This window comes from Anopheles aquasalis, chromosome Y (assembly GCF_943734665.1).
Source record: "Anopheles aquasalis chromosome Y, idAnoAquaMG_Q_19, whole genome shotgun sequence".
Lineage (NCBI taxonomy): Eukaryota > Metazoa > Arthropoda > Insecta > Diptera > Culicidae > Anopheles > Anopheles aquasalis.
The window spans coordinates 6,096,517-6,118,825 of record NC_064879.1 but is presented as its reverse complement, the minus strand read 5'-3'; the positions used below and the strand labels follow the sequence as shown (position 1 = coordinate 6,118,825).

General features: G+C 44.4%; 5 protein-coding genes and 3 pseudogenes across 6 annotated transcripts in view; 4 read left to right on the top strand and 4 right to left on the bottom strand.

Moving 5' to 3' along the window:
• LOC126579813 (LON peptidase N-terminal domain and RING finger protein 3-like) overlaps positions 1-384 on the top strand; it is a 1,568-nt gene extending 1,184 nt beyond the window's left edge. The window contains exon 2 of the mRNA XM_050243443.1: positions 1-384. This exon is cut by the window's left edge and continues 728 nt beyond it. Coding sequence (XP_050099400.1) covers positions 1-158 — 158 coding nt within the window. The 3' untranslated portion in view covers positions 159-384.
• A 97-nt stretch (positions 385-481) lies between these two features.
• LOC126579812 (protein SPT2 homolog) lies at positions 482-3,657 on the bottom strand. Its single transcript, XM_050243442.1, has 2 exons — positions 3,274-3,657; positions 482-3,156 (listed from the first exon to the last, which is right to left on the bottom strand). Exons 1-2 carry the CDS (start codon positions 3,337-3,339, stop codon positions 1,120-1,122), a joined length of 2,103 nt encoding a protein of 700 aa, XP_050099399.1. The 5' UTR covers positions 3,340-3,657; the 3' UTR covers positions 482-1,119.
• Positions 3,658-4,010: 353 nt separating this feature from the next.
• LOC126579743 (dnaJ homolog subfamily C member 16-like) lies at positions 4,011-5,788 on the bottom strand (annotated as a pseudogene).
• A 657-nt stretch (positions 5,789-6,445) lies between these two features.
• LOC126579926 (uncharacterized) lies at positions 6,446-7,603 on the bottom strand. The gene is made up of 2 exons (XM_050243662.1): positions 7,551-7,603; positions 6,446-7,491 (listed from the first exon to the last, which is right to left on the bottom strand). The coding sequence occupies exon 2, from the start codon at positions 7,488-7,490 to the stop codon at positions 6,579-6,581; it is 912 nt and encodes a 303-aa protein (XP_050099619.1). The 5' UTR covers position 7,491; positions 7,551-7,603; the 3' UTR covers positions 6,446-6,578.
• Positions 7,604-12,018: 4,415 nt separating this feature from the next.
• LOC126579742 (dnaJ homolog subfamily C member 16-like) lies at positions 12,019-13,466 on the top strand (annotated as a pseudogene).
• A 494-nt stretch (positions 13,467-13,960) lies between these two features.
• On the top strand, positions 13,961-15,261 carry LOC126579920 (uncharacterized). Of its 2 annotated transcripts, XM_050243654.1 has the most exons (3): positions 13,961-14,071; positions 14,157-15,081; positions 15,166-15,261. In XM_050243654.1, the coding sequence occupies exons 1-3, from the start codon at positions 13,961-13,963 to the stop codon at positions 15,240-15,242; spliced, it is 1,113 nt and encodes a 370-aa protein (XP_050099611.1). In that variant the 3' UTR covers positions 15,243-15,261. The 2 variants fall into 2 exon arrangements, with proteins under 2 accessions (XP_050099611.1, XP_050099610.1); XM_050243653.1 differs by having other exon boundaries at positions 14,157-15,251.
• Positions 15,262-15,488: 227 nt separating this feature from the next.
• LOC126579925 (migration and invasion enhancer 1-like) lies at positions 15,489-16,053 on the bottom strand. The gene is made up of 2 exons (XM_050243660.1): positions 15,804-16,053; positions 15,489-15,734 (listed from the first exon to the last, which is right to left on the bottom strand). The coding sequence occupies exons 1-2, from the start codon at positions 15,833-15,835 to the stop codon at positions 15,503-15,505; spliced, it is 264 nt and encodes an 87-aa protein (XP_050099617.1). The 5' UTR covers positions 15,836-16,053; the 3' UTR covers positions 15,489-15,502.
• Positions 16,054-20,401: 4,348 nt separating this feature from the next.
• Positions 20,402-22,297, top strand: LOC126579741 (dnaJ homolog subfamily C member 16-like; annotated as a pseudogene).
• The last annotated feature ends 12 nt before the right edge of the window (positions 22,298-22,309 follow it).

Genomic DNA, 22,309 nt, shown 5'->3' with positions numbered 1-22,309 from the left:
AGGAGCTCGCTACAACCGACGACACATGGGTCCTGTCCGAAATGCCCGAGGCAGACGAGGTTAGTGAAGAGATCTGTGCTACGCTCATGAAACTTTCAAACGACTCGTTCGATGAGGAAAGCGACAAGAAATGGTGGCGCAGAATGCTTAATTTGTGATATGGACAAGCAAGGTATAAGTAATACAGTACAGTAATAGGGACATTGAATAGTAGTTCGCCGACAGACCGGTGGTTGTTGCTGGTTGTTTCACCATAGATAAGCGTGTGGCCAATGAAGAGTCAACAAATCCGATGTTAATCAGCCAATAGGGTAAAATGCCCGCCTTGTATCTGTTCATGCTAGTAAACTCAATAAAATTAAAATACTAACCCATTATTATTAATTTCTCGATGTTTTATTCGCTTACAATCGAAATTCATAACTTATAACTGGCTCTTGATCTTTCCCATACCGCTGCCTTCAGCAAAAGTTCTCCCTAGTTTTTGTTGAACTTAGAACGCAGAAATAACCAAATAAATGCTAATGATCGAAAATCCTGAACATATATATTCTTGCGCGTGCAGCTGTTGTCAAAAAGGTTTCAAAAATACATTAAATAATGGTCTAATGCAGCTGTTGAACATTGAATACACTTTGCTCATTAGCCCGTCACACATTCAACGTCTACTCTCAGCATCGATCAGAGCACCAGAAAGGCACTTGTTGCCTTTCTCAGGGAATCGTTGAGTTGTACAACACGAAAGTAGAAGTCATTAACCCGAACGTCGTGTAGTGTGTGCTAATATTCATCTTGTTAGCAGTAAAAATAGAGTACATGCGTTAGCGGTAAAAATATAAGCCATTGTCTGGTAATCGTGGTATATAATTCGAGCCGGTAGACCAGACTACGACTGCGCATTGCCGACCTCCACAAAAAATGTTCACAGATGCCGATATCATTGAATATAATTGAATTCAGAAAACGCGATTGGCCAAGTGATGCATACATACACTCAAGTTGAACTGACTTAGCTGGCACCGTAGAGAAAGCTGAGCTGTGGATGCAGGCCCTTGGGCTGTCCTTTATCCCGGGGCCAGTATGTAGGCCGTATTTAGGTGTATCCGTCGTTGTAATGTCTCATTTCTTCTTTACCCCCGAGCCCTTTTTCAATTTGCGCCGCTTTTCTTCTTCCTCCATGCGCATGTCTTCTAAGTCCTCCATAATACCTATCTTCTTACTGATGTACTCTTCGCGCATCTGTTGCGCGTAGGTTGACTCCATGTTATAGTCATCTTCATCATTGTCATCGTCACGGTAACGTGACTTATCGTATCCAAAGATTTCCTTGATGGCGGAGGAGTAGTCTTCCTCACAGTCACCATCATCGATAAAATCGTCCATCTCGCTGTCGTATTCGCTGTCACTGTCAATGACCCGACGCTTTTTGGGAGCGGAGCCACTCGAACGATGCCCCGGGTGGCCTCGATCCATATTAGGACGAGGTTGTTTCGATCGTTGGACATCAGCTGGCGGAAACTGGCGCGTTTGACCAGGTCGGGGAGCTTCTCTCCGATTCGCAGTCGCAACCGGCGTTCGTGCAGTATTCGTCGCGAGATTCCCTACTGACTCTCCATTTTTTGCCGACGCTCCAGCAATGGTAGCTTTGGGCGCTTGTTTTACAGCCATGGACACCATTGAGCTAGAGATATCAGCCACCTTGCCGTTCATGGTCAGCGGTTGCTTGGAAACAGTAGGTATCATCAAGCTAGCGGTTTGTTGTGGTTTATTGGAACGAGAAGATGAACCCACAACCTTGCTCACAAGCTGTTGAGACTTTGGAGGACAATTGTGGTTGACAGAGGATGCAGGGGCTGCTGGCTTGCTGGTTTTCGAAGGTGTGATGCTGGAACTTGATGATTTTTTAGCAGCTATATTCACAACTGATGGCTTACTTTTGACTACCGTCGATGATGAAGCTGACGAAGTTGTTGACGAACTCAAGACTTGCTGCTGATTAGGCACTTTGCGCGCCAATGATGCTTCCTGTTTCTTATTGGTCTGCTCCGTACTTTTGTTGGAAATACCATTCGTTTGGCCAAGTGTGGGTTTCGCGGACGAAGTACCGCCTTTGGAAGAGAATGTAGGTTGTGCGGGCTTTGAGCATGACACTCCATTTGCTTGTGATACGTGTCCAGCACTGGGAGGAGTTGATTTCACAGTAGCTGTTGATGAGGTGGTGGTGGACGGCGGTATACCAGGCAATTTACCCGCTGCACGCAATGCGTCTAGCTTTGCCAGCTTATGCTCTTTCTCTTTGGGCGACAACTTCGGATCTTCCTTGATACGATCGCGCAATCGTTTCATTTCCAGGAACGCTACCCGAGCCTCGTGTTCTTTCTTTTCCTTCTTCGTCATCAATCGCTCTGGTTCTTGTTTCTTCTTTTCCACCGGTATCTCAACTTTAATTGGCTCATGTTGCTTTTGTTCAGCTAGCTTCAGCAGGGTTGCAAAATCCGGCGGAGGTGGGCCGCTTAACTTTCGCGCAGCATTTCGTTTCTTATCTTCGGCTGCGGTAGCCACTTTTGCTTGTTCCGCTTGACGTCGCTCCTCGATCGGATCATACGGATCGCCACTAAAGCGCCGTCTTCCTTCATTATCACCTTCACAGCCGATACCTGAACGTCCTTCTGCTTTGCGTTGGCGCGGTGTCTGTTCGTTCTTCGACTGCCGTATAATAGCATCCTTCACACGAGCCTTGGTCACAGCCAGATCCTCTTTTGTCATGGAACGCTTTTCTGCATCCTTAAATTTCTTCTCCTCTTGATTATTCTTGTATTTGTCCATTAGCTGCTGATAGAAGTGGGAGGCAACGTTTGATGTGTAACCGTAGTCATCCTCATCCGGTTGCTCTGGTTCCCCTGACTCAAGCTTGCCACCGGCATCACTTAGCACCGATTTATTCGCAGACTTAATCACTTTCAGCATTTTCTCAATTTTCCTTTTAGCCTTGGTGTCACGCTTGGCCATTAGTTCTTCGGCTTTCCGTCGTGCCTCCAGTGCCTTCTCGCGCTCTTCCTCCTCCTTTTTGGCTAGGAACTTTTTGATGTTGTCGGATAGTTTCTTTTCCTTGCTTTCCTTTTTTGGAGGTGCGAACTTGGTCGAATAGTAGCGTCCCTGAGTTTGCATCGATAGGTACAAGGATATTAATAATGAAAACATATGGTTACGAATTGCAGGATAGCTCTACGGATGGATTGTTCTAGAACTGATCACTCACTTGTGTCTACTTACCTCAGCATTCTGCCCATCATTAGAGGTGTTTTGTTTAGCGACGCTCAACAACTTCCCAAAGTCCATGTTTCACGTCGCCGTTACTGCCTGTGCTATATTTTTGTGTGTACCGAAACCACGTTTTGTTGAATACGACAATTTCGTAATGTGAGTTGAGGACGACGGTGCCGAGTCGTGTTCGCCAACAGGTTGCTTCCAAGCAATTAGATACAGGAACGATATTCTCATGGGGTTATTGAGTATTGGCCGATGAGCACGCATAAAGAGATACGCGAAAAGAGTACGTTGCAGCTAGGAAGAGAACAAGGTATGATTTATGGCGGGTTTAACGCAAATACCAAACCTTCTCCGACGATCTCTATCGGGAGTCTTCCTTCGCTTGCTTTTTTTTATTCTTGCTACATGACTGACATGTTTAATAGCACGAAAACATTATGCACCTAGCGCATTTCGCATAAAACGAGGGGTCCACAGGTCCATATGGACCTCATATGAATCATATGATTTAAACTGAACTTCTCGAATTTTACTAGCAGCACGATTTCACCGGTTTATATAAATTGACAGTTAATATTAAGGGTTTTGCAAGGCAGGGAGGGGATGGGGAAAAACCAAAGTGTCTATAGGAAACGGGCGAAGTCATACCGAACAAAATCGCTCGCGAAACTTAGAAAAATGAATGAAAAAAATTGACAGTCGTTGCCTATGTTTTGGTTGCGCTGGAGACGCTGGGACTTTTTATCTTAGATTAAAATGTTTCTTTTAGCTGTTCCTTCTATACTACAATGTAACAATAGTTATGCCGAAATAAACTGCATACTTTATTCTAAAAGAAAAACAAGTGTACGTATTTATTACATGCGCAAATTTAAGTTTTTCAATGCAATGGAAATTATATTGGTAAGTGGATTTGTATCTGTGCCGGTCAGTGCGCAACCTTAAATTTGCGATGATTTACGCTCAACGGTGCCGGATGAAGTCTACCAGATGCTGTGCATTAAAGACGCTCTCGCGGAAGGTATAGTTGTAACCGTCGAGGACCATGACCATGCACGGTAGTGAGTGGACACCGGTCCGGCGTACCAGCTACTCCTCGCGACCCGCATTGATCGTTCGAGCGTACGGTGTCGATCATCTTCTTGAACGAGTTGGCCGCTTTCATACAGTCGAAGCACCAGTCGGCGTAAAACAGCAGTATTTGCGGAGTTTGGCGGCTTTTGGGCAGGATGTTGCTCTCTTAGTACTTGGCGGTGATCGACAGCCGATGGTACAGGCTAATGTCCTGGTCGTGGAAGTTAAAGTTATGTGCAGTTCGTAAAAGTGTTCGAACGGATCCTGGAACCGACCGTGTGGTGTAATCTGACCGCTCCCTATTCACGATTGCATCCTCGTTCGTTATGTACGGCGTATGCCTTCCGACGCTTCGAGTCGGAAAGTAGCTCGTATGCCTGCTTGATCTCGACGAACCGCTGCTCCGCCTAAAAGTGTTTTGATTTGTCCGGATGCCTGTTTGATACAGTTAGCTCAAGTCCTAGCACGCCTGTGGCAAGCAATCAATACGAACGCAGACAGAGTGCTGTTCGGATTCATACCATTCTTTAGCTTGCTGTTTGTAGGCTCGTCGGATCTTCTGTAGTGTAGCCTTTCGCTCCACACCCACGGTAACGCACGGATCCTTGCTGTCGCACTGCACCAGCAGGACGATCACAAACACTGCCAGGCAAAGCCAGTGCACCATCATTCGAGGCATCCATCCTTGCTCACGAGGCGATGCGCTCTTGATGCGCCTTACAAAAGAAGACACCTGTTCCGACGATGGCAAACTAGGAATAGGAGCGGATCCTCTTCCCTTATCACTCTTCCTTTGGATGCGCCTCGCGATTGGCAGACGATCTGCCGAGCCAGCTATCTTATATGATGAACAAAGCGCGCTGGAGCTGCCTTTATTCGGGCAGAAGAACCCACTCCTTCTCCTTGCTGCTCCGTGTTCGGAACAAGCGAAGAGGTTTCACCTTCGCCGGATCTCTGGTCGGATACGCGACAACACCCTCCTTTGGATGCACCGTGCATGTAGCGCTGATGTGATTGTCCATCACACTCCGATCGTCTCCGTCCTTTTGTCCTTTAACCAATAGTCTAAGCCGACAGTGACCGGCTGGAAGCCGGATCCGGGCCTTTTCCACTCGTTTCAGAATCAGTAATAGCCGGCGTTTTCGGTCCCTGCTGACACGTTGATAGCCACAGCGGAGCTGCTCGTTTGTTCTAAAAATTGAAAATGTATCATTTAAACGAGCAAAAGTAGATAATATACCTGATAAAACCATTGCTCTTTTTCGGATTCAAACGCACGCTGGTTTGGTGATGAATGTAAACAAGGCGTCGAATGTCAAAAAACAAAAAAAAAGCAAAAAAGAAAAAAAGTGCTATGACTTCACCTGTTTCCTATAGACACTTTGGGTATGACTTCACCTGTTTCCTATAGACACTTTGGTTTATACGAGAGTTTACGCTTCATGTCTCCCCGGCTTAAAACTGCAACAGCTTAATTAAACCAATTTTGAAAAAAACCCGTTGATTTTGACCCGTTTTACACAAAAAGAACAACTTTGAAGGGGGAAGGGGTTGCGAAACACTTCCAGTATAATAAGCAAAACGACATTGTATAATAATTATTAGTTGCTTCATGAATACTTTGAAGGAAACATTAAAACCCTCTTAAACGCGGGTTCCGAGCTGATACATGTATTTTAGAAAATAATAAAATTAATGGAATAATTCCTTTTTTCCATTAAATGCACTTAAGTGTTAACATTTATTGTGCTTACAATTTGCAGGATCTGTTTATTGTATCATTAAAAAATGCGGTGCGATTTTAGATGGATGGTTTTTATTTAAAAAAAAAAGGTGCCCAGCATTCACCAGCAAATGAGAGTCAATTCGTAACAAACGATCCTCTGAAAGGTACTGGCCAAATTCAATTTTACATTTTTTTCATTACGTTTTGTCATCGTCTTAACCTATGTTTTATGCTTTTGTATGGTTGGTTTCTATTTTGAAAAAGCTGCCCACCTTTCAACAGCAAATGAGAGTCCAACTTCGTAACAAATGAATCCTCTGACTGTTCTTCAAATTCAATTTGGCACTTTTTTCATTACGTTTCGTCATCGTCTTAACCTATGTTTTATGCTTTTATATGGTTGGTTTCTATTTTGAAAAAGCTGCTCAGCTTTCAACAGCAAATGAGAGTCCAACTTCGTAACAAATGAATCCTCTGACTGTTCAAATTCAATTTGGCACTTTTTTCTTTACGTTGCCATCGTCTTAACCTTTGTTTTGCATTTAGTCGCATTACGTAGCCTCTTACTTCTACGTTTTTTCGGCTCTTCGAATCGTTTTGCTTTCAATTGTTTTTTAATTAAGCGAATCACTTTCCGAATGAGTCTATCTTTTTCTTCGTCTACTTCCGAATTACCATCTCTAGAGGTCACCTCACAACACGTGAGATCGATGGTTGGAACACCATCGTTTGATGCTACATCGATTGAAGACATACCATCAGCTGGAACTTGCTGGCCATCAAGGCAAGAGGGAGGCTCTTCAATCACGGGGCTGTCTGCAATATTATTTGCCTCCTTTCTATCGTTCGCCTCTTGCTCGACAATTGCATCTTTTTGCATACCAATTGTACTCTTTTGAAGCAGGACCCTGGGCCAGTTGTAGGAGCAGACTGGTTGGCTCGCTTCTGTTGCTACATTATTCACTGATGGTTCTTGCTTTATCGCATCTGCCGGAATGCTAACCATCGTTTCTACATTGTTTATCGCCGCTGGTGTTATGGGCTGTTGTTCGATCGCCGTGGAATTTGGTGGCCAGATAGAGTGTAAGGCAATCATCTCGTCCAGTTTATGGCAACAAAAATCGCAAAACACGGCATCGGGGGTTGCCTCGAACGTAATGACGACCGAGTATACCAACCGAAGGATTGATAGCCTTTCTTGGTCCATGGTAAGTTGTCCCGTGCTGGTGAAACAGTATTGCCATGCGTTCCTCAAACTTCCACAGAGAGTACATATTCGGACGGTCGGATCGACAATTTCGGAGCGTACCTCTACTTCAGACTTAACGAAATCGTCCGCCCAACATTCAGATTGTACTTGGTATTCTGCTGTGTAGCAAAGGTTGCCTTGAGGAAGCGTCATGGCATCGCTTCCGATCATACTGGAAGAAGGAAAACATGAGAAGCTATTGGAATTTAACTGGAACTTTCTGGTTGTTACCTTTTCTGGTTTCTCTAGCTAGTACCTAATGGTGCGGAGAGTCGTTCTGATTTACCAACTTTTCCAAACGGTTCGCGAAAACCAAATATTAAGCGGGCGACAGACGAACCGTAAACTCTAGCAAACTCGCCCTGTTGACAAGCCGGGGATATATGAAGCGTAAACTCAAGCGTAAAGCCGGCGATACATGAAGCGTAAACTCAAGCGTAAAGGCCGGAATACACGAAGCGTAAACTCTCGTATAAACTCAGAATGTAATGCCAAAAAGTTTACATTTGCCGTTTACACGGTGTAAAAAAGATTATAGGTCCACGGAGCATAAATCCTAGCGTAAACGCTGTTTGCAAGCGATTTGCCTCACTATATTTCCTGTTTGTGGTTTGCATTAATAGTGAGTGATCATTACTAGCGTTTTTAATCTTTTTCTTCGGAAGAAAGATCCTATTTTTCTCACAAAAGTCGATTAAAGGTCAGTGTAATTCGGATTACACGTCTCAACCCGGTCATGTAAACATGTTCAAGTGTAAATTAATTTTATATTTACGCTTGAGTTTACGCTTCATGTATCGCCGGCTTAAAGGCCGGAATACACGAAGCGTAAACTCTCGTATAAACTCAGAATGTAATGCCAAAAAGTTTACATTTGCCGTTTACACGATGTAAAAGAGATTATAGGTCCACGGAGCATAAATCCTAGCGTAAACGCTGTTTGCAAGCGATTTGCCTCACTATATTTCCTGTTTGTGGTTTGCATTAATAGTGAGTGATCATTACTAGCGTTTTTAATCTTTTTCTTCGGAAAAAAAATAATATTTTTCTCACAAAAGTCGATAAAAGTTCAGTGAAATTCAGATTACACGTCTCAACCCGGTCATGTAAACATGTTCAAGTGTAAATTAATTTTATATTTAAGCCGGCGATACATGAAGCGTAAACTCAAGCGTAAATATAAAATTAATTTACACTTGAACATGTTTACATGACCGGGTTGAGACGCGTAATCCGAATTACACTGAACTTTAATCGACTTTTGTGAGAAAAATAGAATCTTTTTTCCAAAGAAAAAGATTTGGTAAAACGGGTCGACTGCCCCCGTGAACTCTCCGCTTAACTGTCATTGTGGGATTTCGCCAGTATAAATTGGCAACCATTTTAGCAGGGTTGCCGATTTCCTACCTAGCCAATGCGCCAGAGAGAGAAAGGCCAACCTTTGAAAGAAAGGCACAGCTATAGGTTACCAAGGCGAGTTGAAAGTAGAGGCGAATTCGTTTTGAAAATTCAAATTTCAAACTAACGAACATGCAACCACGCGCACGACTTATAAATTGTCGAGATCAAGCCAGCTTTTGTCCTTATGCTCAGCGTGTGGTTTCTGTCCACACTGAGCTGACCTTTGGACACCTCCGTTATCGTTTTGGAGATGTACCGTCCCAGTCAAACTCCGCACCTGGCAATGTCCATGACCTGGAGCCTGAAAATGCTGTCCAGATGTCTTAGGTGTCGCGGAGCGGTCGGTGCTGGGCAGCCAGCCGGCCAGCAGCGGACGCGCCACGAGTGCGCTAGCAACCGGCCAGCCGTATGCGACGACATGGCTGAACGCTGAGCGAGAAACCATGGTGCATTGGGCGCACGCGCCAACCGCTGATTCAAACGGGCGGCAAATAAATCAACGCCATCTGCAGAGGCCATCACCGCGACCGCCAGATGGCGTTGTTTTGTTTACCAACAAACCGGCCATGTTGCCTCGGGACGGGATAGCGGAATATAACTATCTCTTTCACTCTAGTGACTTACGCATGCGCCATGCTATTTCTGCATTTTTATCGTTTCCCACGTTTGACAGGAAACAGCTGATCGATAAGTATGCTCTTTCTCTTTCGTTCATAGTTGCCTCTCTTTCTATCTTTTTGAATTTTATCGTTTTCGTGACGTTTATAAGGGTGGGTTCGAAGCTGGGCGTTAATTAAAATGAATTTCGCCCGGGAAAATGAAACATACACGATAAAAAAGTTCACGGGGGCAGTCGACCCGTTTTACCTTTTCTTCGGAAAAAAAATAATATTTTTCTCACAAAAGTCGATAAAAGTTCAGTGAAATTCAGATTACACGTCTCAACCCGGTCATGTAAACATGTTCAAGTGTAAATTAATTTTATATTTAAGCCGGCGATACATGAAGCGTAAACTCAAGCGTAAATATAAAATTAATTTACACTTGAACATGTTTACATGACCGGGTTGAGACGCGTAATCCGAATTACACTGAACTTTAATCGACTTTTGTGAGAAAAATAGAATCTTTTTTCCAAAGAAATAGATTTAAAACGCTAGTAATGAACACTCACTATTAATGCAAACCACGAACAGGAAATGTAGTGGGGCAAATCGCTTGCAAACAGCGTTTACGCTAGGATTTATGCTCCGTGGACCTATAATCTCTTTTACATCGTGTAAACGGCAAATGTAAACTTTTTGGCATTACATTCTGAGTTTATACGAGAGTTTACGCTTCGTGTATTCCGGCCTTTACGCTTGAGTTTATGCTTCATGTATCGCCGGCTTTACGCTTGAGTTTACGCTTCATGTATCCCCGGCTTGTCAACAGGGCGAGTTTGCTAGAGTTTACGGTTCGTCTGTCGCCCGCTTAATATTTGGTTTTCGCGAACCGTTTGGAAAAGTTGGTAAATCAGAACGACTCTCCGCACCATTAGGTACTAGCTAGAGAAACCAGAAAAGGTAACAACCAGAAAGTTCCAGTTAAATTCCAATAGCTTCTCATGTTTTCCTTCTTCCAGTATGATCGGAAGCGATGCCATGACGCTTCCTCAAGGCAACCTTTGCTACACAGCAGAATACCAAGTACAATCTGAATGTTGGGCGGACGATTTCGTTAAGTCTGAAGTAGAGGTACGCTCCGAAATTGTCGATCCGACCGTCCGAATATGTACTCTCTGTGGAAGTTTGAGGAACGCATGGCAATACTGTTTCACCAGCACGGGACAACTTACCATGGACCAAGAAAGGCTATCAATCCTTCGGTTGGTATACTCGGTCGTCATTACGTTCGAGGCAACCCCCGATGCAGTGTTTTGCGATTTTTGTTGCCATAAACTGGACGAGATGATTGCCTTACGCTCTATCTGGCCACCAAATTCCACGGCGATCGAACAACAGCCCATAACACCAGCGGCGATAAACAATGTAGAAACGATGGTTAGCATTCCGGCAGATGCGATAAAGCAAGAACCATCAGTGAATAATGTAGCAACAGAAGCGAGCCAACCAGTCTGCTCCTACTGGCCCAGGGTCCTGCTTCAAAAGAGTACAATTGGTATGCAAAAAGATGCAATTGTCGAGCAAGAGGCGAACGATAGAAAGGAGGCAAATAATATTGCAGACAGCCCCGTGATTGAAGAGCCTCCCTCTTGCCTTGATGGCCAGCAAGTTCCAGCTGATGGTATGTCTTCAATCGATGTAACATCAAACGATGGTGTTCCAACCATCGATCTCACGTGTTGTGAGGTGACCTCTAGAGATGGTAATTCGGAAGTAGACGAAGAAAAAGATAGACTCATTCGGAAAGTGATTCGCTTAATTAAAAAACAATTGAAAGCAAAACGATTCGAAGAGCCGAAAAAACGTAGAAGTAAGAGGCTACGTAATGCGACTAAATGCAAAACAAAGGTTAAGACGATGGCAACGTAAAGAAAAAAGTGCCAAATTGAATTTGAACAGTCAGAGGATTCATTTGTTACGAAGTTGGACTCTCATTTGCTGTTGAAAGCTGAGCAGCTTTTTCAAAATAGAAACCAACCATATAAAAGCATAAAACATAGGTTAAGACGATGACGAAACGTAATGAAAAAAGTGCCAAATTGAATTTGAAGAACAGTCAGAGGATTCATTTGTTACGAAGTTGGACTCTCATTTGCTGTTGAAAGGTGGGCAGCTTTTTCAAAATAGAAACCAACCATACAAAAGCATAAAACATAGGTTAAGACGATGACAAAACGTAATGAAAAAAAATGTTGAATTTGACCAGTACGAATTGACTCTCATTTGCTGGTGAATGCTGGGCACCTTTTTATTTTAAATAAAAACCATCCATCTAAAATCGCACCGCATTTTTTAATGATACAATAAACAGATCCTGCAAATTGTAAGCACAATAAATGTTAACACTTAAGTGCATTTAATGGAAAAAAGGAATTATTCCATTAATTTTATTATTTTCTAAAATACATGTATCAGCTCGGAACCCGCGTTTAAGAGGGTTTTAATGTTTCCTTCAAAGTATTCATGAAGCAACTAATAATTATTATACAATGTCGTTTTGCTTATTATACTGGAAGTGTTTCGCAACCCCTTCCCCCTTCAAAGTTGTTCTTTTTGTGTAAAACGGGTCAAAATCAACGGGTTTTTTTCAAAATTGGTTTAATTAAGCTGTTGCAGTTTTAAGCCGGGGAGACATGAAGCGTAAACTCTCGTATAAACCAAAGTGTCTATAGGAAACAGGTGAAGTCATACCCAAAGTGTCTATAGGAAACAGGTGAAGTCATAGCACTTTTTTTCTTTTTTGCTTTTTTTTGTTTTTTGACATTCGACGCCTTGTTTACATTCATCACCAAACCAGCGTGCGTTTGAATCCGAAAAAGAGCAATGGTTTTATCAGGTATATTATCTACTTTTGCTCGTTTATATGATACATTTTCAAATTTTAGAACAAACGAGCAGCTCCGCTGTGGCTATCAACGTGTCAGCAGGGACCGAAAACGCCGGCTATCTCTGATTCTGAAACGAGTGGAAAAGGCCCGGATCCGGCTTCCAGCCGGTCACTGTCGGCTTAGACTATTGGTTAAAGGACAAAAGGACGGAGACGATCGGAGTGTGATGGACAATCACATCAGCGCTACATGCACGGTGCATCCAAAGGAGGGTGTTGTCGCGTATCCGACCAGAGATCCGGCGAAGGTGAAACCTCTTCGCTTGTTCCGAACACGGAGCAGCAAGGAGAAGGAGTGGGTTCTTCTGCCCGAATAAAGGCAGCTCCAGCGCGCTTTGTTCATCATATAAGATAGCTGGCTCGGCAGATCGTCTGCCAATCGCGAGGCGCATCCAAAGGAAGAGTGATAAGGGAAGAAGATCCGCTCCTATTCCTAGTTTGCCATCGTCGGAACAGGTGTCTTCTTTTGTAAGGCGCATCAAGAGCGCATCGCCTCGTGAGCAAGGATGGATGCCTCGAATGATGGTGCACTGGCTTTGCCTGGCAGTGTTTGTGATCGTCCTGCTGGTGCAGTGCGACAGCAAGGATCCGTGCGTTACCGTGGGTGTGGAGCGAAAGGCTACACTACAGAAGATCCGACGAGCCTACAAACAGCAAGCTAAAGAATGGTATGAATCCGAACAGCACTCTGTCTGCGTTCGTATTGATTGCTTGCCACAGGCGTGCTAGGACTTGAGCTAACTGTATCAAACAGGCATCCGGACAAATCAAAACACTTTTAGGCGGAGCAGCGGTTCGTCGAGATCAAGCAGGCATACGAGCTACTTTCCGACTCGAAGCGTCGGAAGGCATACGCCGTACATAACGAACGAGGATGCAATCGTGAATAGGGAGCGGTCAGATTACACCACACGGTCGGTTCCAGGATCCGTTCGAACACTTTTACGAACTGCACATAACTTTAACTTCCACGACCAGGACATTAGCCTGTACCATCGGCTGTCGATCACCGCCAAGTACTAAGAGAGCAACATCCTGCCCAAAAGCCGCCAAACTCCGCAAATACTGCTGTTTTACGCCGACTGGTGCTTCGACTGTATGAAAGCGGCCAACTCGTTCAAGAAGATGATCGACACCGTACGCTCGAACGATCAATGCGGGTCACGAGGAGTAGCTGGTACGCCGGACCGGTGACCACTCACTACCGTGCATGGTCATGGTCCTCGACGGTTACAACTATACCTTCCGCGAGAGCGTCTTTAATGCACAGCATCTGGTAGACTTCATCCGGCACCGTTGAGCGTAAATCATCGCAAATTTAAGGTTGCGCACTGACCGGCACAGATACAAATCCACTTACCAATATAATTTCCATTGCATTGAAAAACTTAAATTTGCGCATGTAATAAATACGTACACTTGTTTTTCTTTTAGAATAAAGTATGCAGTTTATTTCGGCATAACTATTGTTACATTGTAGTATAGAAGGAACAGCTAAAAGAAACATTTTAATCTAAGATAAAAAGTCCCAGCGTCTCCAACGCAACCAAAACATAGGCAACGACTGTCAATTTTTTTCATTCATTTTTCTAAGTTTCGCGAGCGATTTTGTTCGGTATGACTTCACCTGTTTCCTATAGACACTTTGTGATTTCCCGCTCTCAGCGTCCGAGCGCCTCAGCCAAGAAATGGGATTTTTCCCGTCCTGCTCCATTTGCGGAAAGTATTCGCCTTTCCTAATTGATGAGAAAGTGCTACAAAGCGAGGATGCTCGACAAGCGTTAAGAAATTGCATTGGGGTAAGTAAACGCCGTGATATTCGGCCCTGTTCCGCCGCTTGCCGCTACAAACATGTTTTTTTTGTTTATTCGCGTATTTTTGCAGTGCTCACTGTTTGTTCTATGTCCGAATTGCCTGAATCCGGAGAAGCTGACGCCCGACAGCCTTCTGGGAGATGATGATTTTCGACAACTCGTGCTGGGATTCGTGGTATCGGATCTCGGCGACTTCCAATCACTTGGCATCGACCAAGTCGTCGTCATCTCCAAGGAGACGAGGATGAACCTATGCTTCAAAGAACTGACGTGTAAGCCGTTCCCGAAAACGGTGAAGCTGCGCAAACTGCGCAAGGCGTTCCCTCCCGTTCATGGCATGTGCTTCCAGGACTACGGCAGCGAAGAGAATTGGTTCCGGGATCTCCAGCAAAGGTGCAACGCTATTAGCAACTTTTATTTGGATTTGGTCGAACGCACCCCGCTCCACGAACGTACCTCCAACCAGGCCCAGGGCCGATCGGAGCGAGGGACGCGCAACATCTCGATGAACAGTTCACGGTCCGTCGCGACGAACAGAAACGATTCCGAATCCGATCGGTCGGAATCGTTTAACATCAGCTCGCAATCGCAGAATCGGAGTAAAACACCTACTGTCACACCAAACCACAGCAGTTCGACCGATTACTCGGTAGTAAGCATGTCCATCGCTACACCTGCACGGAATGTTGGGGTGGCTATAGAACCATATACGCCGCAGCGAGGGACGCGCAATATCTCGATAAACAGTTCACGGTCCGTCGCGACGAACAGAAACGATTCCGAATCCAGCTCGCAATCGCAGAATCGGAGTAAAACACCTACTGTCACACCAAACCACAGCAGTTCGACCGATTACTCGGCAGTAAGCATGTCCATCACTACACCTGCACGGAATGTTGGGGTGGCTATAGAACCATATTCGCCGCAACCTGGCCCGAGCGGTTTACAACAGTCAAGATATCCCGTGCATGCGTCTAGACGCCGAAGCCCTGAAGGTAAGTACCGGCGGTACACCCCGAACGGTTGCTGTCGAAAAATAGTTGACTTTGGTTTCTGTTTTCCCATTTTTTCAAATGCAGCTATAAATCCAAGGCCGGAAAGCTTCAGGGAGGTGCGGATCGCAGGAGCGCGATTGCCACGGCTATCGGGGGGATAATAGCTGGGGAATGGGGAGCGTCCAGTTTCCGTCGCTCCATCATCCTAACGCCGTGGTTTTTGGATAAATATTAAACAATAGATGATAGCCTGGGATACTGGTGTTGTGTTGAATTTGGCTCAGCTTTTCAGCTCAGTTTAGTAGGACGGTGGCCTTCTCGTGATCAACTTTTGTTCCCGGATCGGATGGTGTGTTTGCTTGTCGCACAAGAGGCTCGCACTCACTTTTCGTTACTGAATCACGCAATCAGTGATGGGTTGCTATGCGACAGGCCGTATAGGTAACCCTTGCTGGGCATCCCGTACCCGATCCAGCACCTCCGCATAGTCGGGAAAGGCAAGCGAGGCAAGCTTCGAGTGCACTAGGGTATCGTTGATCTGCACCTCGAAAGAACCGCGACGCCCACTGTGACAAATCACGTCCGCTTCCGGAATCTGCTCGCGGATCGTCCGGGCCAGCTCCAGACACTGCGGCTTCGAGTTGCACACCGTGCTATCAGAAGGTAATGGAGAAGGTTTAACGATCGGTAGCTAGAGCATCAGTCCGAGCTGCTAAACGTACCAGTATTCGATATCGATCCGCGGCTGCGACATTGCGAGGCGTTTTACCGGCGGAAAACTTAAGCCATTTGCGGCTTGCTTGCGGCACGTTCACACTAATCAACACCAAATCACACAAGTCGTTATGCAATCGTCTGAGGTCGCTACTTTTTAACACTTTAAAATAAAACTCTTGTCGAAAATATTACTTGTAATTTCATGTACGCTGACAAGCAATGATAAAATTTGCCGAACGTGCCGCCCGTGTGACAGAAATCGCTCACCGCCACTCAAATTGCCCTGTTTAGAGACTAACAGGGCGCTAACAGGGCGCTAAGACAGTTTCTACACACAGCCAAAATTTGGCGGCTAAAGTCAAAATTGTCGGCAAAAGTCAAAAGCTCCATATAAAAAAATAATGGTGTGTGTAGGGACGCTTGAAAAGAAGAACTTCAGAAAAACTACAGAATCATCGCGAAATAACTTTAACACACCTGCAAACAGCTTTTTTAAAAATATAATATGCTTTAAGATGATCGGCAGACACATAATGCTGCACTCCAGTGTACGCCGTACCGTAGATGTAAATTTGTCTCCATCTGCCATTATTTTTTCCAAAATGTTGGAAAAATGAAGTTCTCTTTTTTTGACTTTAGCCGCCAAATTTTGGCTGTGTGTAGAAACTGTCTAATGCCAAAAAGTTTACATTTGCCGTTTACACGGTGTAAAAAAGATTATAGGTCCACGGAGCATAAATCCTAGCGTAAACGCTGTTTGCAAGCGATTTGCCTCACTATATTTCCTGTTTGTGGTTTGCATTAATAGTGAGTGATCATTACTAGCGTTTTTAATCTTTTTCTTCGGTAAAACGGGTCGACTGCCCCCGTGAACTCTCCGCTTAACTGTCATTGTGGGATTTCGCCAGTATAAATTGGCAACCATTTTAGCAGGGTTGCCGATTTCCTACCTAGCCAATGCGCCAGAGAGAGAAAGGCCAACCTTTGAAAGAAAGGCACAGCTATAGGTTACCAAGGCGAGTTGAAAGTAGAGGCGAATTCGTTTTGAAAATTCAAATTTCAAACTAACGAACATGCAACCACGCGCACGACTTATAAATTGTCGAGATCAAGCCAGCTTTTGTCCTTATGCTCAGCGTGTGGTTTCTGTCCACACTGAGCTGACCTTTGGACACCTCCGTTATCGTTTTGGAGATGTACCGTCCCAGTCAAACTCCGCACCTGGCAATGTCCATGACCTGGAGCCTGAAAATGCTGTCCAGATGTCTTAGGTGTCGCGGAGCGGTCGGTGCTGGGCAGCCAGCCGGCCAGCAGCGGACGCGCCACGAGTGCGCTAGCAACCGGCCAGCCGTGTGCGACGACATGGCTGAACGCTGAGCGAGAAACCATGGTGCATTGGGCGCACGCGCCAACCGCTGATTCAAACGGGCGGCAAATAAATCAACGCCATCTGCAGAGGCCATCACCGCGACCGCCAGATGGCGTTGTTTTGTTTACCAACAAACCGGCCATGTTGCCTCGGGACGGGATAGCGGAATATAACTATCTCTTTCACTCTAGTGACTTACGCATGCGCCATGCTATTTCTGCATTTTTATCGTTTCCCACGTTTGACAGGAAACAGCTGATCGATAAGTATGCTCTTTCTCTTTCGTTCATAGTTGCCTCTCTTTCTATCTTTTTGAATTTTATCGTTTTCGTGACGTTTATAAGGGTGGGTTCGAAGCTGGGCGTTAATTAAAATGAATTTCGCCCGGGAAAATGAAACATACACGATAAAAAAGTTCACGGGGGCAGTCGACCCGTTTTACCTTTTCTTCGGAAAAAAAATAATATTTTTCTCACAAAAGTCGATAAAAGTTCAGTGAAATTCAGATTACACGTCTCAACCCGGTCATGTAAACATGTTCAAGTGTAAATTAATTTTATATTTAAGCCGGCGATACATGAAGCGTAAACTCAAGCGTAAATATAAAATTAATTTACACTTGAACATGTTTACATGACCGGGTTGAGACGCGTAATCCGAATTACACTGAACTTTAATCGACTTTTGTGAGAAAAATAGAATCTTTTTTCCAAAGAAATAGATTTAAGACAGTTTCTACACACAGCCAAAATTTGGCGGCTAAAGTCAAAATTGTCGGCAAAAGTCAAAAGCTCCATATAAAAAAAATAATGGTGTGTGTAGGGACGCTTGAAAAGAAGAACTTCAGAAAAACTACAGAATCATCGCGAAATAACTTTAACACACCTGCAAACAGCTTTTTTTTAAAATATAATATGCTTTAAGATGATCGGCAGACACATAATGCTGCACTCCAGTGTACGCCGTACCGTAGATGTAAATTTGTCTCCATCTGCCATTATTTTTTCCAAAATGTTGGAAAAATGAAGTTCTCTTTTTTTGACTTTAGCCGCCAAATTTTGGCTGTGTGTAGAAACGGTCTAAAACGCTAGTAATGAACACTCACTATTAATGCAAACCACGAACAGGAAATGTAGTGGGGCAAATCGCTTGCAAACAGCGTTTACGCTAGGATTTATGCTCCGTGGACCTATAATCTCTTTTACATCGTGTAAACGGCAAATGTAAACTTTTTGGCATTACATTCTGAGTTTATACGAGAGTTTACGCTTCGTGTATTCCGGCCTTTACGCTTGAGTTTACGCTTCATGTATCGCCGGCTTTACGCTTGAGTTTACGCTTCATGTATCCCCGGCTTGTCAACAGGGCGAGTTTGCTAGAGTTTACGGTTCGTCTGTCGCCCGCTTAATATTTGGTTTTCGCGAACCGTTTGGAAAAGTTGGTAAATCAGAACGACTCTCCGCACCATTAGGTACTAGCTAGAGAAACCAGAAAAGGTAACAACCAGAAAGTTCCAGTTAAATTCCAATAGCTTCTCATGTTTTCCTTCTTCCAGTATGATCGGAAGCGATGCCATGACGCTTCCTCAAGGCAACCTTTGCTACACAGCAGAATACCAAGTACAATCTGAATGTTGGGCGGACGATTTCGTTAAGTCTGAAGTAGAGGTACGCTCCGAAATTGTCGATCCGACCGTCCTAATATGTACTCTCTGTGGAAGTTTGAGGAACGCATGGCAATACTGTTTCACCAGCACGGGACAACTTACCATGGACCAAGAAAGGCTATCAATCCTTCGGTTGGTATACTCGGTCGTCATTACGTTCGAGGCAACCCCCGATGCAGTGTTTTGCGATTTTTGTTGCCATAAACTGGACGAGATGATTGCCTTACGCTCTATCTGGCCACCAAATTCCACGGCGATCGAACAACAGCCCATAACACCAGCGGCGATAAACAATGTAGAAACGATGGTTAGCATTCCGGCAGATGCGATAAAGCAAGAACCATCAGTGAATAATGTAGCAACAGAAGCGAGCCAACCAGTCTGCTCCTACTGGCCCAGGGTCCTGCTTCAAAAGAGTACAATTGGTATGCAAAAAGATGCAATTGTCGAGCAAGAGGCGAACGATAGAAAGGAGGCAAATAATATTGCAGACAGCCCCGTGATTGAAGAGCCTCCCTCTTGCCTTGATGGCCAGCAAGTTCCAGCTGATGGTATGTCTTCAATCGATGTAACATCAAACGATGGTGTTCCAACCATCGATCTCACGTGTTGTGAGGTGACCTCTAGAGATGGTAATTCGGAAGTAGACGAAGAAAAAGATAGACTCATTCGGAAAGTGATTCGCTTAATTAAAAAACAATTGAAAGCAAAACGATTCGAAGAGCCGAAAAAACGTAGAAGTAAGAGGCTACGTAATGCGACTAAATGCAAAACAAAGGTTAAGACGATGGCAACGTAAAGAAAAAAGTGCCAAATTGAATTTGAACAGTCAGAGGATTCATTTGTTACGAAGTTGGACTCTCATTTGCTGTTGAAAGCTGAGCAGCTTTTTCAAAATAGAAACCAACCATATAAAAGCATAAAACATAGGTTAAGACGATGACGAAACGTAATGAAAAAAGTGCCAAATTGAATTTGAAGAACAGTCAGAGGATTCATTTGTTACGAAGTTGGACTCTCATTTGCTGTTGAAAGGTGGGCAGCTTTTTCAAAATAGAAACCAACCATACAAAAGCATAAAACATAGGTTAAGACGATGACAAAACGTAATGAAAAAAAATGTTAAATTGAATTTGACCAGTACGAATTGACTCTCATTTGCTGGTGAATGCTGGGCACCTTTTTATTTTAAATAAAAACCATCCATCTAAAATCGCACCGCATTTTTTAATGATACAATAAACAGATCCTGCAAATTGTAAGCACAATAAATGTTAACACTTAAGTGCATTTAATGGAAAAAAGGAATTATTCCATTAATTTTATTATTTTCTAAAATACATGTATCAGCTCGGAACCCGCGTTTAAGAGGGTTTTAATGTTTCCTTCAAAGTATTCATGAAGCAACTAATAATTATTATACAATGTCGTTTTGCTTATTATACTGGAAGTGTTTCGCAACCCCTTCCCCCTTCAAAGTTGTTCTTTTTGTGTAAAACGGGTCAAAATCAACGGGTTTTTTTCAAAATTGGTTTAATTAAGCTGTTGCAGTTTTAAGCCGGGGAGACATGAAGCGTAAACTCTCGTATAAACCAAAGTGTCTATAGGAAACAGGTGAAGTCATACCCAAAGTGTCTATAGGAAACAGGTGAAGTCATAGCACTTTTTTTCTTTTTTGCTTTTTTTTGTTTTTTGACATTCGACGCCTTGTTTACATTCATCACCAAACCAGCGTGCGTTTGAATCCGAAAAAGAGCAATGGTTTTATCAGGTATATTATCTACTTTTGCTCGTTTATATGATACATTTTCAAATTTTAGAACAAACGAGCAGCTCCGCTGTGGCTATCAACGTGTCAGCAGGGACCGAAAACGCCGGCTATCTCTGATTCTGAAACGAGTGGAAAAGGCCCGGATCCGGCTTCCAGCCGGTCACTGTCGGCTTAGACTATTGGTTAAAGGACAAAAGGACGGAGACGATCGGAGTGTGATGGACAATCACATCAGCGCTACATGCACGGTGCATCCAAAGGAGGGTGTTGTCGCGTATCCGACCAGAGATCCGGCGAAGGTGAAACCTCTTCGCTTGTTCCGAACACGGAGCAGCAAGGAGAAGGAGTGGGTTCTTCTGCCCGAATAAAGGCAGCTCCAGCGCGCTTTGTTCATCATATAAGATAGCTGGCTCGGCAGATCGTCTGCCAATCGCGAGGCGCATCCAAAGGAAGAGTGATAAGGGAAGAAGATCCGCTCCTATTCCTAGTTTGCCATCGTCGGAACAGGTGTCTTCTTTTGTAAGGCGCATCAAGAGCGCATCGCCTCGTGAGCAAGGATGGATGCCTCGAATGATGGTGCACTGGCTTTGCCTGGCAGTGTTTGTGATCGTCCTGCTGGTGCAGTGCGACAGCAAGGATCCGTACGTCACCGTGGGTGTGGAGCGAAAGGCTATACTACAGAAGATCCGACGAGCCTACAAACAGCAAGCTAAGGAATGGTATGAATCCGAACAGCACTCTGTCTGCGTTCGTATTGATTGCTTGCCACAGGCGTGCTAGGACTTGAGCTAACTGTATCAAACAGGCATCCGGACAAATCAAAACACTTTTAGGCGGAGCAGCGGTTCGTCGAGATCAAGCAGGCATACGAGCTACTTTCCGACTCGAAGCGTCGGAAGGCATACGCCGTACATAACGAACGAGGATGCAATCGTGAATAGGGAGCGGTCAGATTACACCACACGGTCGGTTCCAGGATCCGTTCGAACACTTTTACGAACTGCACATAACTTTAACTTCCACGACCAGGACATTAGCCTGTACCATCGGCTGTCGATCACCGCCAAGTACTAAGAGAGCAACATCCTGCCCAAAAGCCGCCAAACTCCGCAAATACTGCTGTTTTACGCCGACTGGTGCTTCGACTGTATGAAAGCGGCCAACTCGTTCAAGAAGATGATCGACACCGTACGCTCGAACGATCAATGCGGGTCACGAGGAGTAGCTGGTACGCCGGACCGGTGTCCACTCACTACCGTGCATGGTCATGGTCCTCGACGGTTACAACTATACCTTCCGCGAGAGCGTCTTTAATGCACAGCATCTGGTAGACTACATCCGGCACCGTTGAGCGTAAATCGTCGCAAATTTAAGGTTGCGCACTGACCGGCACAGATACAAATCCACTTACCAATATAATTTCCATTGCATTGAAAAACTTAAATTTGCGCATGTAATAAATACGTACACTTGTTTTTCTTTTAGAATAAAGTATGCAGTTTATTTCGGCATAACTATTGTTACATTGTAGTATAGAAGGAACAGCTAAAAGAAACATTTTAATCTAAGATAAAAAGTCCCAGCGTCTCCAACGCAACCAAAACATAGGCAACGACTGTCAATTTTTTTCATTCATTTTTCTAAGTTTCGCGAGCGATTTTGTTCGGTATGACTTCACCTGTTTCCTATAGACACTTTGCGCTGG